At 40.6% G+C, this 21,354-nt stretch overlaps 1 protein-coding gene across 1 annotated transcript in view; it reads right to left on the bottom strand.

The window, feature by feature from the left end:
- LOC106961434 (diphthine--ammonia ligase-like) overlaps positions 1-19,502 on the bottom strand; it is a gene marked incomplete at its 5' end in the record, with an annotated part of 47,777 nt that extends 28,275 nt beyond the window's left edge. Inside the window, 9 exons of the mRNA XM_015055172.1 lie at positions 4,216-4,390; positions 4,466-4,595; positions 5,955-6,080; positions 6,431-6,581; positions 8,387-8,480; positions 8,563-8,657; positions 9,711-9,772; positions 17,928-18,046; positions 19,358-19,502. Coding sequence (XP_014910658.1) covers positions 4,216-4,390; positions 4,466-4,595; positions 5,955-6,080; positions 6,431-6,581; positions 8,387-8,480; positions 8,563-8,657; positions 9,711-9,772; positions 17,928-18,046; positions 19,358-19,502 — 1,097 coding nt within the window. The remainder of the gene's footprint in view (positions 1-4,215; positions 4,391-4,465; positions 4,596-5,954; positions 6,081-6,430; positions 6,582-8,386; positions 8,481-8,562; positions 8,658-9,710; positions 9,773-17,927; positions 18,047-19,357) is intronic.
- Between the last annotated feature and the right edge of the window lie 1,852 nt (positions 19,503-21,354).

Genomic DNA, 21,354 nt, shown 5'->3' with positions numbered 1-21,354 from the left:
TCTGACCAAATCAGTCAAACATAAACATGTGGGAAAAGTCCCTTATGTTCACCGTTAGGTATGATGAAGAATCTTCATGCCATGGGTCTGTTTCTCTTCCAAAACAACCCAACTCATGGTTCTAGTTAGAGTTCCAGCAGAGTTTGGAAAAAGTCGTAAAATTATGTTAGTGACACTTCCAAAACACTGGTGGGCATGTAGACAGCATCTGATGGTTGCTATGGAGAATTGGTAACCCCAATGTGCTTTGTTGCAATTTACAGACAGGTTTTCCTCACTTCCTTACTATGCAGGCTTATACGACAGACATGGGTTTTCATGCAGTCTTGTCGCTGGAGGCTAAAAAAAAAAGAGGCCTCTGTGTCATGTCATAATTATACTCCAGGGACACAAAAAGTCCTGGATTACTAATTATAAGTTCTTGGACAATCTGCCCGACTCAAAAAATTAAAGAATAAATTAAAATATTGCACTTATTTTGAAGGATAATGTTAGGGATATTAATACTTGTATGTTGCACTCAAATTAAAGGTTGGATTTTTAACATTTTTCAGTGTGACATTACGCTACGTAAAATGTTTATTTATTTTAAGGATCATTAGGCCTCTTTCCCATTTAATTTGTCCCCGTCTTTATGTAAATAACCCTTGGGCTTTAACCAGGACAGAAACCTCCACACATCATTCCTTTTCAAGCATGCTCTCCTCTCCATAACGGCTGGCCCACCATCACTCAGGTTGACCTCTCAACTTCCACAAGGCCACAGACAAAGTTTAATTAATTTGTGTTCGGATATTTAGACTGCTATGAGAAGACTATTCAAATCCCACCACCTCCCTCAACGCGCCCCTCCCTTTGACGTTAACAGGCAGCGTCAGATCCACATAACTGCTGATGCCTCGCGGTCCATTTTGACAATTTTCAAAACCCAATGCAAATCCCATCAGCGGCTTGCTCAAGACAATATCCCACAGTATTGACTGTCACTCACAATTAGGAGACCCCGGCAAAAGCATCGGCAGGCACCATAGCAACCTGAGGCAGCTCCCTAAACGCACCCCGCAGAATGTGATCAGTGAGTATAATTTCCCAGCAAATATCCCAAGGGTGAGCCACTTGCCTTAACAGGAAAGAGGAGATGTTTAACAACCATTCAACTGATAGTCCTTCTATTCAGTCCTGTCTGGGCTATTGTGTTCACCTCTGTAAATGTGCCTCCAAAGGGAATGTGACCAAATAGGCAGAATCAATTTAAATAGACATGGAGGGAGGTGTGCAGCTTGAGATTCTTGTTGTCAACTCTGTGATAAAACCAATTTAATTAATCTGCCTACTTATAGGAGCAATCATTCCTAATTACTCTAAATTTAAATTAAAAAGCAGAGTACTGGTGGCAAAACAAAAAACAAAAGCTGGCTTCAGTCACAAACATTAAATCTAACACAAAACTTTTCTTTGAAAGAATCCCACAATATGGATTGTGTCAAGATGACTTTAAATATAAATAATTTAAAGTATTAAATAATTGTTAAGGATCTGGCAAGCGATTGTCACTATGTCTTCATGCAGGAAGAGTGAAAGTTGCAAGTCAATGATGATGCTAAGTTCCCATGTATAAAAAGTTTTTAAACTACTTTGAATGATTAATTACTGTACTGCTTGATAACTAGCTTGAAAACATTTAACATTCTCAGAACTTTTTATGACTAATATATTAATTTTAAAAAGATACTTAGATAACATAAATTATTGCTAAAACAAAACAATTTATGCCAAGAACTTCAGTAACCTCACACTCACAAATAATTTGATATAATTACACTGGGATGCACAAAAACAACTGTCAGTCATGTGAAGAACAATATGACAGAGTGAAAATCAAATCATAAATTAAATTACAGTTTTTATCTTTGCCGCTTGCAGCTTTAAAGTAAACTGATGGGCTCCAATATAGCAGTGCCCAATACACCAAGAGACCCCCCCCCCCCCCTCCCAGCTTTAAAAAGGTTAACTAATTCCCTAAATCAAGTCAGATCCGAATCTGTCATACTGCCAGACCAAGTCGACGTTGAGTCAGCTTGCCATTTCCGAGAGCTGACGCTGAGAGACATGACAAGCCAAGCAGACAGACGAATGGATGGATGGGGTTTGAAGGTCCAGCATCCATCACATGCCAATCCGATATGCACTTCCTCTATCCCTCCACCAGCGGCGGTCCTCCGTGGTTAGACTCTGCAGGGCCATTTTCTGTCACTAGCCATGTGCTCGCTCTCAGATCATTAGAAGCAGAGGAACAAACTGGTCCCAATATAGCAGGACAATAAACATAGTGCTTAAAGCCCTATTTAGCTGAATCAACTGGTTACCCCCCCTCATCCCCCGACTGGTAAACAATAAAGTAAACAATTACCCAGAACTTGCCAAGCTAAGGAATCTGGAGCTCAATTTGTTCCTCCATTAAGGTTTCACTCATCTCCACATAACACACTACGAAGACATGCTTAAGATTACAGATTCATTTTTGAGTACAGTTGAAACCTTTACATCCTAAATATGTGGACTGGAGGCACTTTCTGTTTCATGTGGCCACAGGTTTTTCTGTCCCTGTGCTCCTCTGAGCAACGAGGAACATTGTCGTTAAGATCGAGACAATCACAGCAGAGCCGTGATGAGACAGTGGGGGTGGGTGAGCTGCGTGCTTGCTCACAGCAAGAGGCTAATTGTATCAATATGTAAAACTCTCTGCTGCACTGAAGAGTTGTTAATACATTTTTGATCAAATTAAGCCATTGTTGCGTAAAGGGGAGTAGACACATTGAGAGACCATGCAGGGGTTGTGTGAAGAGCCACGCAGAGCTCTGAGTAAGCACTCCTCTTTGTAGTTTGCTCAAATTATAGCGAATTTTAATTATAATTAAATGAGCGAGAGATTAAACTTTTTTTTTTCTCGTGGCAAAAGTACTTGCACGCAGCTGACTTCAATTTTATGTCTCGATGAGGCTTCATTGAAGATTTCAAGCACTGCTGGCATGCTAAAAACAAACCAAACTCTTTAGGTTAGATCTCAGGAATCCAAACTCGGCTTCAGCAACAGACCGCTGAGATACGCCCGTCAGGACCCGAGCGAATGGCTAATCCACACATGTTCTCACTCACAGATGGATTTGGTTGAAGGATCAAGGACGTGTGGAGGAGATGGACACTATCCTTGTTGACAGTACCTTGACAAGTGTAATCCTATATAATACACACTGGGTAAACACAACACCAAGCCAACCATGCAACCGCGGCCCACACTTCCTCTGCTTGGCCTTTGAATTTCACATCCTTTAAAGGTTTGAAACAATATGAGAGACAAAGACATGCCGCTTTATAAACAAGTGCAAAGGGTAGGTGCACATTAGCCATTTTAGAAAGGACACATGGTAAAAGATAAAGACAAAACTACTCAAGTAAAAAATCCATCACACAATAAGTGAAATGTGGGCTGGTGTGTGGCACAGAGGTAGAGCTTGGAATACTTGTGTGAATGAGACCGTCGCTGCATTTCTTTTCCACTTCTCTCCTCGCTCATTTCCTGAGGATTCCAATAAAGGCAACTAGCATTAAAAAATAAAAATAAAAATCTGAAAATTATCCGATCTTCAGCATCGCTATCCCCAAATAAGTCATTTTTTTTTGTTTCCCAAACAGCAGATGGTAACCTGAACACTACCAGGTTGCACTTCCCAGAACATTCTTTGGTAGGAAAGTTTTTACTGAGGGAAGAAGATATGAAGCGAGCCGTTTTCAGTATCAGTGAGGGTTTAAAATATGAATAAAGGAAGAATAAAAAGGCAGGAAAAAAGTTTTCAATAGGAAACAGTTTCTATAAATGATGCGTGTGAGTCTGTCATTTCCTACATCAGCGTTCCACGTTGGTAGGTGCAGATCTCTTTTTTTTTTTTTATTTTGCACTTTTTCATATGCGAGAAGGAGCCGCAGGTCCTCAATTTTAATTTTGTCTTTGTCAGAAAAAAATCTCAATCAAGCTAAATCACTATGAAAATTATTTTCTATCTAAATATGGCAGGACTATGAATTATTTTCCACTGTGCATCAAAACTGTGAATCAACCATAAAAACTTTATCCTAAACTCTTCTTTCTTGTTACCCTCAAAAGTATTCTGTCACCACTGCACCCTTGTATCCTCAGTGGAGGTCCCTGAACCTCACCTTGAAGGCCTGGCTGTACGGCCCGATGTTAGCGGGGGCCCAGTGGGAGAGGCTCTGGACGTGAAGGGCTTCTTTGTGGCGGAAACAACCTTCCTCCAGGGGTTCGGTCCAGTCATGGAGGAGACAGTCCATCTGCAGCAGCTGTCCGGCAGGCAGAGGCGCCTGGACACAAACCCTACGTAACAAAACAAAAGCAGTATGACAAAATTGAAGAATGTAAACATATAAAGCAAGAAAGGGAAGCTTTTACCTGGCTGGGGGATTTATGTTGAAGTATTTCCTGTAAACTGCATTGAGAGAAACAAAATCCTCCATATTCCTCACATAGAGATGAACCAAGACGATGTCCTTCATTTTCCAAGCCTTGTTTTGCAACTCATCTGATAAAATGCATAATATTTTTAGACATTACCAACAGCACAGTACAAAGTCAGAAAATCTTGCCTGGACTGAACAAACCAAATCTATAAACATATGGCAAAATCTCTAAAGTCTTGTACTTAGCTTTAATGCTCGGTCTCAACATAATTTCTTTTGTAAAACATTCTTTGTTTTACCTCCTGCTCTTATTTTAATACATTTCTGAGTCACACATGCTCAAACTAAAGTACTGGCTTTAAGTATAAAGCAGCAGTACTGGTGGCCCCCTCCACTGAAAGCAATCCGGTGTGCATATTGGAGGCTTTGGATACAAATACAAGCTCCTTGGCTCAAAGCAAGGCCTCCCTCTCTCCCAACAATCATCTGAAAGAGCTTCAAGTTTGTTTTTCCTTTGCCAACACTAGCATCTCACACTACTTTGCCCCCATACAAAGAAGCTGTTCATTAAATATTAACTTGTTTAATATTGTCTCTGTGAAGGGGCTGATCAGCCAAGCACCACCATAAACATTAAATATGCTTTTCATCTTTTGCTCTTCCATCTCCATCAAAAAAAAAAAAAAGAAAGAAAGAAAAAAATAGAGATGCAGCGGGGGAAAAAGTGTGCACTATAAAAACTTCTGCAGGGCAAAAATGGTTGCACTGTGTGTCTGAAAAACAGTTGGTTCTGTGTTGGATTAAAACGCTTGTCCTTGTACAGCGGCCAGCTACATCTCCCATTCATCTGACTGACAGAATCTGTGACACACTGAGTTTGTCTGAGGAGTTAAGAAGTGCCGCTGAGTCAAGATGAAGTTTTAAAGGTCTGCTGTTTATCTTGTTTTGTGTCCAGTTAACACAACACAAGCAGACCTTTATTTAGATCTCACCAGAACAGTAACGTTTTGGTTTTTTTAGATATCAAAATCTGAATTTTTAGTACATTAAGTAAATATTGGTCTGGGATTTCAAGTGATAGACCAATACTAATCAGTCCAAAATTGGAAAGCAGGAATAAAAAAAAGTTGGTTGTTTTGAAAAATATGCAGTGTATTTCTATTAAGCCTGCCTGACTGAATGTTTTGTAGAACGACTTTTTGCTACAATTACAGTGGGAATGACAGGTGGAGCAGTACGTCAGATGTGCACAGCATACATTTTTGTCCATTCTTATTCACAAAATAGTTCAAGACTCATCAGATCCGACAGTGAGCTTCTGCGAACCTCAATTTTCAACAAATGACGTTAAATCGCACAGATGTGGCAAATGGCTATATTGGATTTTATTTAGGGGCATCAGCAGATTGAGGTGTTTAATAAGTTCAAGGAGTGTGAAGGATTTTTTTTTTTTTTTTTGTTCTTGTCGACATTTCCTTTACCTTGAAGCATAGCTAAGGCTGCCAGTGTCTGGCCCTCAATCCCAAGATCTTGGCTCCAAAGTCCATTGATGCCTGAGATCCACTGATAGCCCCTTGAACACCTTCTGGAGCAGGATGGAGGCTTGTCTGGGGGAAGAGGCAGCAAAGAAGTTAGGATTCCCACCACTAAATAGGTTTTGGTTCATCATAATGTTTTGAAACACCTTTAAATATTTGTTCCTTCGTAAACAAGCCATAAATATTCATTGCATGTCATCAAAGAAATTAATTCAGATGCCGTCACAAATAAGCTACTCAAATGACAACTCTTGTCAAACCGCCATGCAAAAAGCTCCGGCATTATGATGCTGGTCACACACGACACCGATCCACAGCAACACACACCGCACAGAGATATCATTTGACACACCCAGACATAAATACACACTCATGCATGCATGTCTGCGTGCACACGTCTCACAACAAATGAATCTCACCGTGGCCCCAGTGACAACTAAGGTCACAGTTTGATGTAAATTTGTGCTGGTTGTCTTCAGCTTGATCAGCATATTCCACCTCCTCAGTCATCTTGTCAATGGCGCTCTGGCAAGGACAACTACCATGGGGCAAAGCTCTCGCCACCGCATCCTGCAAATAAAGCACCACGGGGGAATACATCAGGCCAAGTGCCCACCAAAGAGCGCGGAGCCGTTTGCGATGGCAGACAAAACGCCGTATAATTAACCAACCTCACCACGTACGCCGCCGAGCAGGCTGTGTGTGCACGTCAGTCTTACATGACAAGGACCCAGACGCGCATAACTTCAAGGTGAATGAATATGAAACAACTTGCTAACATATTCGTGGTTCAGGCGAACAGGGTGTGGTGTTTTCTGATACTGTAGATCCAATCATAATGGCTGTCAGTCAAGACTCAACACTAGATCAGTGAGACATGTTTTGGATTGCACCATTTTTTTTTTTTTTTTGCAGCTGTTTGCTTATACTTTGCCTCCGCTCCCTGCGACTTCTTTAAATAACAAATCATTATCATTCTCTAAGGCATACATATTACCTGCCAAATCCTGCAAGGGTGCCACGCGTTTAAATACATATTTCATATTTCCTCGGCGCAACCCTCACGCCGCCTGATACTCATTCACCCCCCCGCCCCCTTGTCTCCTGTCAGCCGCATTAGGCCATATGATAATCAAATTAATTATACTTCAGCCCCTCTCTCCTGGCCAGCATGAAAAATAGCTTGACTAGCATTAACTGAGGGCAAATGATGGTGGTCCATCCCCACCCCCTGAGCTTGGTGCAGTTTCCTCTAGTGCTGGTGTCACCGCAGATCTGTCACCCTGACGAGAAGAGCTTCAGAAAGCTGAACCAGGGCAGGTTCTCCCCTGGTTGTCTCTCCCCCACCCCACCGCCGCTGCTGCCCCTCTCGCTCTCCCTCCCCTTTCTTACTCTTGTAGGCTCTGGTTTTCCCTGCTCTTTCTCCAGCGACCTAGGGGGGGCTAGAGGGGCCGCAGGAGCATGCAGTGTCTATTTGCATGTTGGGGGTGGAAGTGGCTGCAAGGGGAGCAGGAAAAAAAATATATAGCTTAAGGGGGTGAGGCTGGAGGGTCGCAGGGGTTGCTGGATGGGGGTATGTTTTCTGTCTATAACAGTGCCCTCCCCCATCTAAAATAAAGACATACAGTACATATGTAAAAATGTCTGCATATAAATTCGAGGGGACATGTGTATGTCACAGTGTGTGTCTTCAAATCACATACTCGATCCTTCTGTGTGACAACAAAATACTCCAGTAAACACAGAAAATGCAAACTGAACCTCCAGTATGATTTTTAAATAAACACGGGAACTTCAAACAAAGAAAAAAAAAATACATAAATGATCTATCTTCACTGAATCTTTTCAAGAACAATTTAAGAAATGTTAGAATTTGCCGTCCACTCCTGCAGGGAGAGGGAAATGTGTCGTCCTCCTCGAGCATTTGAGGCCCAATTCAGCCTTCAATTTACCAAAAGCCAATTTCTTCTCCTACCCCACAACCCTTTGCTTGTGTCCGCTCAGCCAGCTACCTGAATGCAAAGCGCCTTAATGCGAGCAGACATGTTTATTAAGCTGGGCCTCGTTTCAGGCTGCGGCGAATATTGCAGACGTCAAACTAGGCCACGTGGGGCTGGAAGAGCTAGAATGTGTGGAAGTAGAGTTAGAAAGGCCTTCTGGAGGCTGATCTGGATCCTACCCTGCAGAGCTGTGTTTTTCCCCGCTCCTCGACAAAGTTACCAAGCACCGAAGGGTTGTGTTCTGGTATACCGTTTGGCCCTGAGAGCTGCTTGAACGTAATCAACCCCACAGAGTCAAACGTCTCCATGCAAAGCCATTGATACGGTATTGACTTTGTATGTGAATCAACTTCAATGAACAGAAATTAGACTCACGCTGTGTTTGTCCTCTGCGTGCATTTTGGTGAAGTGCAGGTAGCCAACTGGAGCAAAAGCATCGGCGGAGTGAATCACCGTCTCGGCTTCGTCTCTGCGCAAACAACCAGAAAACATCCAGACACCTGGAGGAGGAAAATCATTTTGTCGACTGAGCGTTGTGCTGGTTTACTCACATCACTATCTTCTTTTTGAAGAGCGGACAATTGAGTGTGAAGGTTTCATATTCACCTCCCTCACCACAAATATGGACTCCGTACTTGTGGGAGAGCTGCTCAAAGCAAAGCAAAATATTTTATTTTAGTAATACGCCACAGTATGGAAAACTTTCTGCAAAAGGATGCTAATCAGCTTGCAGATATTTTAGCATTTGTGCTGTCGAACATCAACATACAATAACGATTCAGTGATGACAACTTTACACGACAATATCCAAACCAATAGGAAAACAAAAGTTTATGTAACTTACAGTTCCAGCCAGAAATTTCTAAAACCTCAACATGGGCGTGAATGTCATATTAATGTATTGTTATTCTGATAGCAAGGATTGGGTGAGATTAAAATAGTTGTTTTTTTTTCTGGTCCACACAAAATTGAAATTACACAAATACAAACGTGTATCCCCATTTGAACAAATCTCCCTTAGCAAGTTGCACCTTTATCACGCTTTTGTAGCCTTCAACAAGCTTCTGGTATAATTTCCATTATAAATTGAACAACTGAATTGGTTTTATTAAATGGGTTATTTTTCTGCCTTGGACCTGACTTAATTCACAATTTTAGAATCAGTATAAAATCAAACCTTGTGGAAATTCCAATATAGTCAATGTGCAACCGTCTGTCAACATCAAGTGGAAGGATATTTATTAGGACGGTCAAGAGCAGCAAGGTCCAAATCTGTCATAAGCTGGAAGACACCAGTGTCACTGTCCACTTTGAAGAAAGCTTGACATCAACAGACTGAGAAGTTGCTGACTAAGAGCCATCTGTTCCTAATCAACATGTAAACGATTGAATTTGAAGCTGTCCACAAGGCCAAACTAAATTCCTTTGGTAGATAAATGTTCAGGCAAGACAAAGCTTGAGCTGTTTGGCCACAATGGCAGGATGTTTGCTTGTTTTTAGAAATCATTGAAGATGAAAAGAGGAAAAGTTCCAATATCTCTCTAATACTCAAAATGTGTTCAAATTTAGGCTGCTGATAATGTATGTAAACTTCTGACTGGAACAGTACATGTGTATCTAATAAAAAAATGATGTGCACACTAAGATATCACAAAGTACTGAGGTCAGATTGTTGGAAAGGTATCTAAGAGTGTATGACCTGTTTCAAATAGGGCTGCATATCGGCCAGGGATTTTCCTAAGTGCTTCTCTGGATCCAGGCCTGGCATCCGCATGGAAAATGCAGGATAACATTAACAAAGCAATACAAACAGAGACCAATACACACACACACAAACACCATGCACACAGACAAGAAGAGAGAGGGAGAGAGAGAAAAAAATAAGGTCTGATCAGAAACGGACTTAGTGATTGAAGATGACAGGCAGGGAGGTTTACGGGCAGTCTCACAAAAACACTCCTAAACCTGCACCCTGGATCTATTTGTTTGACTTTGCAAGTAGTGTACACAGATCTCTCTCTGTAAAGGCAACAATTTTCAATTGCAAGCCGCAAACTCCCCCAATGCACCCTCTCCTGCCCCCTGCACATGTAGTTCCCTTTGAGAATATAAACTCTGGAAAGAAATTGTGTTTATTTGCCTTTTTTCTCCCCTTCCCCTGAAATGGTGCATGGAAGTGACTCACAGGCATGGGAGAGAAAAGAAGAAGGGAAAAGAAAGAGGTGCCGGTCAGTTTTGCCTGCATACCGAGTGGTGGCATGCTCTGGCTCACTCCCCCACACTCCCCAGACAATAAGACAAAAGCGTTTAATTTACAATTTACAAAAACAAATGCGCTCTTCCTGTTTATAGCAATAAAAATCTGCTGCTTCGGATTCAGATTAACAGCCTGACTGGTTTAATTTAGGAATGAAAGGTAGAATAAATCAATCAACAATTCTCTAAACCCCTGGAGGGGTTTTGCTCCTTTGAGACGGTGAAGTCCTGATTTTGCCTTCTCGGCTCCGGAGTACGAGGCCTCAGCGTTGAACTTCATCTCACCCAGAAAGAAAGTGCAGCCCTCAATTTCCTACAGCACATTCTTCACCGCTCAGACACAAAACAAAGCTCACAGTACCAGGTGCTTACGACAAAGAATAGAACAATAAAAACATAACAGGACATGAACATAAAATGCTAAATTTGAGGAAATTCCAAACTAAGTATTTGCCCTTTTTCCTACTTTTACAGTTAAAAAAAGTAGCAGTACGATCGTAAAGTCACACAAGTGCAGCTGATGGTCTTTCATTATGGCTTTTCTTATTTTTTCTACAGAAGTATCTCAATGAATTAAAATAATGTTCTAGATAATATATTTCTAGAATTAAATTGTAAAAGTGAAACTCATTTTTGAATAGACTGTTTAAACATGGAGTCATTTTTTTTTCAAGGATTTAATTCTCCAACTTCTAATGATAATTGCTGACAGAGAATGAAAACCCAAAGTTCTGTTTCTCAGAGGATTAGAGTACTGCATCAGCCCAAAAAAGGGCATTTTGAATGGAAAGAAGGGAAGGAAAATGTGTTGTAGAAAACATTTCACAAGAATCGGGAATAACAGCAATGTTGAGAGGACAAGTAGAGTGTATATTACGAACATCAGTTTGCTGATAACTCTTCATTAAAATTGGCCCTTTATAATATATACCATGTTGGGTTTTCAATACAGTTACAGCTGCTATCTTAAGGTGCTGTATTTTTCTGAATATGTAATTTTGAGTTTGCAGGTGTCAGGTGTCTCTCCTGATTGGTGGAGCCAAAAGATGGGCAGATTTGGGCTGGCTTCCCAGGAGGAGATGGCGGATGATGCAGATCGCCCCGTTTTCATTCTTTGCTCATCCCAACCTGCCACACCTTTTCTGTGAAGCACCTCTGAGAACTCATTCAATGCTGTACATGATTGTGAGGAGTCTATGTGTTATCGGTATGTTTATTTAATATTTTAGACAAGTCGTTCCGTGTTTTGGCCGAAGTCCACGCTGAACCTGCACCTAGCACCTTTTCAATGTTGAAATCTGAAAAGAAAAACATAATGTAAACAAGTCATTGTAAAAAGGGTACAACTGTGTTTTGTGGCTCACCTTCATCTTGGTGCCTAACCACTCTGAGTCAGGTCATTAGAGCAAAGTTTACCAAAATTAAAAGGAATAAAGTCTTGAGCGCTTGCATGTGTGACTAATCGTTATAGTATATGAGTTTCACTTTTATGACATTTCAATGATATTTCAATTTACTTCAATGCACCTGTACATTATGCACATGGTTTTCCTGTGACTGGCATGATCATTAACAAGTAACTGATGACCTATATGGGTGAATCGTAGAGTGGTGACAGTGACACCACGGTAATAAAGATAGTTGTGGAAAATGGCCACATAATTTCCACCGAAAATCGAATATAGCTCCTCCGCTAGAGCAGATCACGTGGTCCTGCTCATTGGCATGGTCATGTGTTTAATTAGACAAATGAAGTTAATCCTAATGTGAGAATCTCTCGTCTCTCATGGCCTGACAACCTCAAAGGTTAATGTGTCATCTTCAGGCCCCATGAGGAGCGACGGCCGGAATACGAGAAGAAAATGGAAAGGAGATGTGAAGGAGGGATGTCGCATCCCATCCCGCGTTCATCTTAATCCCAGCTGCGTGTCTGCTGTGGGTCTCCGTGGTCCAGCGCTTCAGGGAGGAGAGACGGAGGGCCATGGTAGTGAGGAAGGAGGGGAAAGAAGGAGAGTAGACAGGGTGTGGAAGGATAGAATGAGCAGGCCCTTATTCTCCTCCCAGGGGATCTGTAGTCTTAATTAGTGTGAGAATATCTAATCTCAACATCCTCTCATCTTAACCCCGCCACAAAGGTAATAAGGAGGGTGAAGAAAAGCATTAAAATTCAATCCAATTAAAATATCCTCTTTAATTAGTCATGCCTTTTAACAAATTTTGAAAATTGGCTCCGAGCTCCTAAGGGTGGGTGCAGCGTTTTTTAATGTGTTCATTAACTTCCCAGCTCTTAAATAATATATGACACATAATTTGATATTTACAAGGAGAGAACAGGATGACTGAAACCTACGACGACAGGCGTGAGTGATAAAACCATACCAAGATGGCATTAATGTGGAACTATTTCTCCAAAGACCACTTAGCACTTGTGTGAGTGTTTTCCTAATTGATGTTCCAGTTGGAATTAAGGTTACTGAAACCATTTGTACATGAAGGAAGCTGGAACGAGGCTGCACTTGTACAATATATGCTTTGCAAACTCCTAAAGAAGCCATCAGCGCAGGCTACTGGCGATCTAACACCACTCATTTGCATGATCTCCACATCTCTGTCTCCTCTAAACCTGTTTTACAACTTGACCTAAACCCAATTACCTAACCTCATTATGCCACATTAAACCCAAATAAGCCCACTAGAAGCTGCCATTAGTCTGCCACCAGAGACAGTAAGACCACTCTTTGGAGAGACACGAGCTTTCCTGAGAGAGACTGAAAGGAATGACTCTCTTTTAAAAGGGCCTTTTACATCTTATTATCCCATAAAAGTCCAGTTAAATTCAGTGAACTTTAAAACTTCAGTGTCCAGTAATGACTAAATGCATTTTTTAGAAGCACGGAGATGGCATTTAGGGGGCAATATTCAAGAAGACGACAAGGTTTACAAGGAAACCAGATGAAAACTGAGGTTTCCTTAAACTGAGCTTGAATAAAACAACATTAAAAACAAGACAGGTGACAGAAATACAATGGGTCGTTGAGGAATTGTGAGTCAAATACCAAAAAGGCATATAATTCCAGTACTAACTAATTATGTACCAATATTGATTTAAAGCTGTATTGTGATATTTTGTGATACTATTTTAATAAGAATAAAATGCACTATATGAACTATTTACTACATATATTTAGGTAATAATGACTATCTGATTGGAAAAGTAATCATAGCAATAAAATAATCGTCGACAGCAGCCTTACACATTTGTAATGCGGTTCTTTAGGACAACAGTTAAGTAAAAAAAAAAGCTTTTGTATCACTAAAATGCATACATTAACTGCATTTAATCATATTTTCAAATTTATTGGTATTTGTTAATACACTCAGAGAAAATAATAAAAATAATTTAAGTAAAATCCTTAAAAATATATATTAATTGCAATTCAATTTATCATGAAAATGATAAATACAACTTCTTATGATAGACATAAGAAGTCTATCATTAGACTGCCCCTATGTAAAAAACCATTAATGTTCATTAAAACTGATTCAAACGTGCAGTCTGGCCAAACCCAAAGAATCCATAAAATCTGGCTTCACAACCTTAATTATATCACAAGAGATCTTTTGTCTGTGATCCAATAGGTCAGGAATGTTCTCTAGGATCAAGAAAGAGAGAAGTTAATAATGTCAAAAACTAAGATACAAAACTTTCTCTTTATGCATGAAAAGCTTTTTGAAGAAAAAAAACTTGGATCCGATGGAAACAATGGAAAAGCAACTTTTGTTTACTCAACAGACGTTCACTCAGGAGAAAAGGCTCCTCTCACTTCTATCCTTCTTAAAGTCAGACACAATTATCTCCAGGCCTCTATCCTCTATCTTCCTCTATATCTATTGAGAAACCACGATTAGTCTTTCAACCCTTGAGAAGGTAGATTTTTGCTGCCCAGCAGCGCTGGGTTACCTATTTAATTAAAACTTCTTGTGATTTTGCTTACTGAGCCTAATGCCAAATTAAAAAGCTGCGAGATTCAAGATACTGTCTAAACTGAGCTGAGCACAGTATTGCCGACATCCGCGGGCTGTCTTAAGATCTGGTGAGCGAGCTGACAGCTCCGCTTTAATCCCTGCCTTTAGAGAGAAAAAGCAGAGAAAATTGGATTCATGATGTGTAACATTTTAGCCTTTAAATGGGTGAAATAAGCATCTCCTCCCTCGTAGGTGAGCCGCATCAGCCTTTAAACAACGTTTTTAAAGATCCTTCGCCAAAACAAAAGCTGTTCACTATCACCTAATCTTTGCAAGGCAGACAGATGATTACAGAAATGAAATAAGGAAGGAGAGGGAAGTGGTACGCCACAAAGCATGGTAGGATTAACAGGATACGTGAAATTTGTCAAGCTCTTATCTGAAATTCTGTTGGTGTGAGAAGCATAATAGGCAGCATAAACTTTGCTACAATCCCATCAGGGTGTAATCTTATTTTCAGAAAGAAAAGCAAAATAAAAGAAATAACCTTCAGTGAAGTGGGCACCATTTAACCTTTTTGTAACCTTGTATCTGGTCGGTAATATGCTATACCGACCAGATACAAGATATATGGCAAAAATATATCACACATACTTACCCGATCAACATCTTTCATAGATCAGTCTTTTACAGAACAACCAGTCGGAGCAATGGAGGAAGGTCTTAGTACTGTCAATCATGCTAGCGTATACGCTGCTCACGCCCTTCCTTTAGCTCTGCAGTACTGCAACACCTTCCCCACAGCAGAGCCTACCATGAATGCTCAGGCTAGTCAGCATGGTCCTCTACGACAGTGGATAGACAGTTTTCCTGGAACCGCAGGGTGTTTCTCCACTTGGCACCTGCCTACACTGCCAAATTTTGGTATTTTTATATACTTGTTAAAAGATTTTGCAACTATTTCTGAGCTTTGAGAAAGAGACTGACAACTTTTTTCTTACTGTGACAGCAATTTCATTAGGAATAAATTAGGAATAAATCAAAAGACAATAAAAAAAACTGTAATAAGTGACATAACATCAATGTCAATTTAATTATCTTCTAAAAATTAAGCTTTATTAGATACGAGTTGTAGCTCGTATCTAATAATCAGAAAACATAAGACTCCCAATGTCTGAGGGGAAAAGAACTCAATTATTCAACATGAAAACCTTTTACTACTCATTATCACAACTATTAATTGTCCTGAAAGATAAATTAAATTATTTTTGTGGTAGCTTAAAGGCTGCATTCCAGTTCATGCAGACAGACCTCGATTTCGCACGTGCCAATTACTCCTGGCAGGACCAATTAACTGCTGAACCTGTGCCCTGATACATACCTGCACTAATCAATCAATTATCTAATTACATGAATATTTTATACTAGCTTTTAGAAATGCCAATTAGCATGGTCAGCTCAGGAGATATTGCATTTTAAAGAGACAGCTTCAGAACCACACAACACATTTTTCTTTAATTAGAAGCATTTCCTGGCATTCATTTGCATAAACTTGGGTGATTGAACTTACTCCCCTCTATGACAGTTGGCATCTTTAAAAAAATAAAAAAAGGTTTTAGGCAGTCATCAGCATACAAACACACTTTCAAGAAGAAGACTGACTTTGAGCATTCAGAGAGATGCGCTTCAAGGATTTCTAGTCTTGGTGGAATTTTGGTCGACTAGAAAAACTAATGATGGAAAATAAATCTTGAATGATTTCTCATTTCTGAGAATCAAACAGAGGAAAAGAAAAAAAAAACATTTCAGACTTCTACAGAATATCATAAGCTGTTGCGGTTGGGATTTGAGACGTAGATTTAACCTTTGCCCCAGGAAAGTTTTTTTTTTTTTTTTTTTTTTTTCCCCATCTTTTTCTAAAGATCTGCACAAGTAAATCCCTCAAAGACTCATTTTCTTTCTCTGCCACACACAAAAACCGAAGCCCACCAGGTACGCCCTTCTGTTATCCAATCTCCCCTAAGCAGCACACCTCACTGCTCAGACCTGCTCCCTCCAAAGCTGCAATTATGGGGGGGCTGCCTAAAATGCCTTTGGCGCTTGCCCCTCTATTCAATTCTCTCCTTTCTAATTACTACTGCCTTGGGACAGGTGAGAAGTCAGGCCTGATACGATCTGCTCGCTTTACCTGTAGCCAAAACACACACGGACACGTACGCACACAAACATCTTCAGCCCGGACGCCAAAACATACGCATAAGGCACCCGAGGTGATCTTCTATTCTAATTATAATCTTTCAAAAAAATTTGAGGAATTTGCTTTCAGATCAAGTTGTGTTTGGTTTACAAAGCTTGGCCGGGTAGGAGAGTTACAAGGCGACACGTCTTCAGTGAGTTGTTCTCTTAAAAACATTTCTTTGATTTAATTTCACGTTTAGCCCATAAATGGAAGACGAAGAACTACTTTTGTATTTGAGCAAAAGCACATTTGACAGTTCTACTGAAGCCCTCATCAGTCGGTACTATTTGATTCTAAAGAAGATAACCTAAATTTATCATGTCTTTAATTGATTTTAAAGCAAAATCTCTCCTGCTTGGTTACTTTAGCGAGAAAATAAAATCTTGAAAACAGCTCTCCTTTGATGGCCATCATATTTATTGTCAAACCCCTTTTATTTATTATTAACATAACAAATGAGTGTTGGCTGCAGCAACTTAAGTACCAACAATAAATGGTTTTGTAAGTGCATGCCATGAGGGGTTATCTAAGCAGTGTTGAAAGGTAGGCAGAATATCCTAAACATACTCAGCTCCACAGGTCATCACTCAGCTGCAGACTCCGATCCGACTGATTGCTTCCAAAGGTGACAACAAGCACTTAACAGGACGTAAACAGTGTGTATATAATGACCTCCCCCTGCAAGTAATTTAAGAGTAAAAAGAACCATTTGTAGCCACAATAATCATTCATCACTGGAACAGCCCAAAAGAATCCAGCTGCACTGTCAAGCAGATACAGGTACGGATCCTGACATCATGTACTCGAGAGAAGAAAAAAGGAAAACTTTTGTTCTATCCCTACTGTTTTACAGTAACCTGATCTTTCTGTCCTCGGGCTCCAAAACAGGCGAGAGGAGAGCATGTGACTCCATAGTAACCCTCTTCCCTCAGAGCTGAAGCAGTTGAAGACTGCAAATGAGAGAACCGAGATTTTAATCTTCACTTCACGGACCGCATAAATGGAGCTACGCATAGGTGAGCCTCTCCTGCACGGTGCAGACATGCGCTGGTTATTGACAGCTTGCATTAATGTGCGGGGCAATCACCTGTGAGTATTTCTCAACTGCCAACCATCTCTCCACCCACCCCTCCTAACACAACGCCACAATAATACCTCCCTCCGCCTCCTTTGTGCTTCTTATCTTTTCATATTGTTCTCTGGTTCAATTCATTGCCGCTAGCGCAAGTCTTAACACCGCCGCTAAGCCGCAGATTAATGGGTTGGGTAGTACTTCACTCGTCTCCTTGTCTTCCTTTAGATACACCGCTTCTTTCCACCAACTTTCATTATAAAAAGTTTGCGTTTCTGAACAGCTTGGCACCTCAAGAAGAAGGAAATGAAAGGAGGGAAACAGGCAACTAGAACAGAGGCTAACTGGCTGGGGCACAAACAAAAGACAAGCAAAAATCTCACCAAAAGCAGCAACTTTGATGAGGATGGCCTGTAGGTCGGATGATATCATCTCAGAGAGCAGCGACTCTTGGTCTCGGCGCCACAGGTAGGCCAGGGGCTGCAGACCAAGCCGCAGACATCTATGAAACAAGTGAAAGAGATGCAAAGTAGTTATTATTGAATATCTGCCCACTTCCGAACATTGTCACACCCCCATATTGGCCCAGCACCTTATCTATTTACATGAAATCTGTCACCCAGATAGGCCCACAGTTCACGGCTTATTAATGGGAAACAAAAAGCCCCATTTAAAGATTTGTATTACATCATGCAGTCAGAGGTAACATGAGTCAAACTGTATATTCACAAACGTCCACTCCTCAAAGAACTGGTGGGGAGCATTGCATCTATTACACATGCACAAATATTTGTTGGTATCTCTGTTATAAAATGTGCTGAAATTCAGCTCATATTGTGGCAGCAGTAGGATAATCTCACAGTGAAAAATAAATGTGAAAAAATACAACTATTAATTTGAATATACTTAGTGAGAAATCTTAATCTTGTTTGCTAAACTCTAGGTCAAAATTGAGCTGTTTTGCAACAACGAAGATCCAGTTTGATTTGATCAAAATGGGAATTGTTTCATGCAAACTATCAAGTGTGGTGAAATACTATGATGCGATGGGCCCACATCTTCGCCAAAGAACCCCAGGGACTTTGTTATAAAGCATAGCATCTTGAACCAGATCATTTTAAATAAGACTGTAATCTGGTGGCATCAAGAGATTGTGCAAAGAGGAATGGTCAATGAATGTTTGCTCCTACATTTTATAATGTTATGAAAAAAACATAAGTCCTTCCTAAAGAACAACGTACAAAGGCTAGTAACTGTGCAATGTAATTTCACATTTATAAAAGATGTATCTTAATGTTAGATTTCTTATTCTATTAAATAATGGGTCTCAAAGGGCTGGGTTTTTAGTTTACATTTTTGCTATTGAAATAATCTTTTATCAGTGGTGCCAATAAATGTGGTTGTGTCTCCATTTCATATACATGTGAGTAAATTTAGTATGTGTTGTTAAATCAACAGCTTTAGTGCTGCGCTGTCTGCAGAACAAAAGGAGGCCAAGCTGGTGGAAACTTGAAGGAAAAAAAAAGTAAGGAGAACTAATGCTTTTCTATTGTTAAAATTCTTTTATGTTTAAAGATTTGTTCGGAAAAATATTGAAAATGATGAGAAACATAAAACAAGCCTGAATACAAATGGCATAAGCAAAACAAAATGTGTGTACATGTGACTGTGTACGAGTACACAGAACCCTGTCTTAGTTTAGTTTAGTCACACAAGTGAGGGAAAAACTGGATGTAGCATTTTCCTTTGGTGAACCACAGATTGTGCCTTACTTGAGTTCAGAGGAGCAAGTAAGCTTTGCTGTTTGACTTACACATTTTCCACACGGACCCTCTGGTAATCGGACAGAATAGCTCCTACAGATACTGCCTCAATGGCCTCCTTTTCCTGTGAGGACAAGAAACAATAATAGTTCGTTGTTTGTTTGTTTTTTATTATAAAGGAAAGACAAAAACTTGCTTGGTAACAGAACAGGGGTGTCGCATTCTCCAAGAGTAAACTATTCTTTTCGAACTTGTAATGGAATCCAAATGACAAAGGGCACCTAAATTTCCCTTACTGTTCAGACTTTGGGCTTATTAAGGTATCCTTAGTACTGCCGATGAAGGGAGCTACACATAAAGCATACTGTAAATTGCATGCGCTTTAGACAACCATCCCAATAAAACGTCTTAAACTTTCCTCTTGCTCCAACTTTAACTGCGGAAGCGTGGCTAACATGGACTGAATGGCTTTGTTCACTTCCTGTTGTCAAACTACAACCATATATACTACAGTTCAAAAACAATGCAGTAACTCAATGTCGTCCTTCACAGGTCTGGCTTCTATTTGCTGAATGGCTCAGATTAAATGCATCCTGAGAAATTGAGCTCAAAGGGACAAATCCCAGACAGAGCAATGAAGGGAGATGAGAACTGAGTGGAATTTCAAAGGAAGGCAATGGTCGTCCTGGGAGGTTGTGTCTTAAAAACTTAAGTGTGTGCCAAGACGACGGTAAGCCATTACAATTCATTCATGTAAAGCTGGGTATGCATAATGCTGTATCCCAGTTTATTAATGGAGAGATAAGGTGTGGCAGAAAATTGTCCACAAGCAGCAACCATAATCACAGCTTTGAGAAGATCGAGAAGCAAATCCAATTCAAAAGTTTGGGGACATTGACAAATAGTAGAGAGAAACTGGGGTCAGAGATTCAAGACTCACTCCACACAAATTTATCTGGGACATTGGCTAAAATTGTGTCATTCCTTGTGTTAAACCAGAATGAAGTCCAGGAGAATTTCTGAAATAATAACATTTTTGTTAACGTTCTAATTTACTGAGAAACAACTGTATCGACATCTGGTCCAGATTTTCTACCCTCTGCACATCCAGCCAAAAGATGGAGCCACACTGACGACTTGAAGCGCAACTTTCCATCTGTGAGTGGCATGTATCTTTAATATTGCTAACGGCGTATCTAATTGCTCTTCATATCATATTCATACTTCAAAAACTGTGGGACAACAATGCACTTGAGAGATGCTGGCGCAGCCTTGAGATGCATTCAATCTTCTTACAGGAAAACAGGCTTGATCTAGAGTGACACACTCAAACATGCACAAATACACACACGATCACGAGCAAGAGCCACATGCTGATGGTTATACATCCTCATAAATGCCTCCATGCCCCCCTCCTCCCTCCTCTACCCACACACACCTGCAGATTCATTAGAACATTACATGGGCTGTAATTAGAATGAGAGGCAAGGGTAGGAGCAGTGGAGGGATGCCCAAGTCTCCAGTAAATTACCTTGTAGCCATTATCAATTTCCCTGGCTACTGGTCCTTAAGATAACCCCCCCTCAACCGCCACTGCCCCTCTCTCTCCCTGTGGTCCCTTCCTGCAATTTTTCTCTGCCTGATAAACATGCTGATTAAAGCGAACACGGTGTAAACCTTTGATACTTTCCTAAATGAAATCCATGCCCTGCCTGGGGCTTGATGCTGAGCTCAGACACACAAGCAAACCCGCACGCACAGCTCCACATAGGCGCGCCGGCTAATCAGATAAAGGATGCGCTCCGTGCATGTGCACTGTGCTAACTGTGCAGCGGAGGAAGAGAGGTATTAAACTGCAGACATGCAGTCCAACACAGAGATATCTTAAGAAGGGATTTTCCTCAAGTTCTAAAATCTCTCCAGAGAGTCCAGGACCAGAACATACATTAGAGTCAATCCCATTGCCTGGTGACAGTAATTAAGTCAGACTGATAACATTTCAGGCCAGCATAGAGGGAAAGGTGGCTGCAGGCGGTGTCATGTAATT

Source organism: Poecilia latipinna, unplaced genomic scaffold, assembly GCF_001443285.1.
Source record: "Poecilia latipinna isolate Pla-1442-1.1 unplaced genomic scaffold, P_latipinna-1.0 Scaffold1300, whole genome shotgun sequence".
NCBI lineage: Eukaryota > Metazoa > Chordata > Actinopteri > Cyprinodontiformes > Poeciliidae > Poecilia > Poecilia latipinna.
This window is presented reverse-complemented; position numbering and strand designations above follow the sequence as displayed.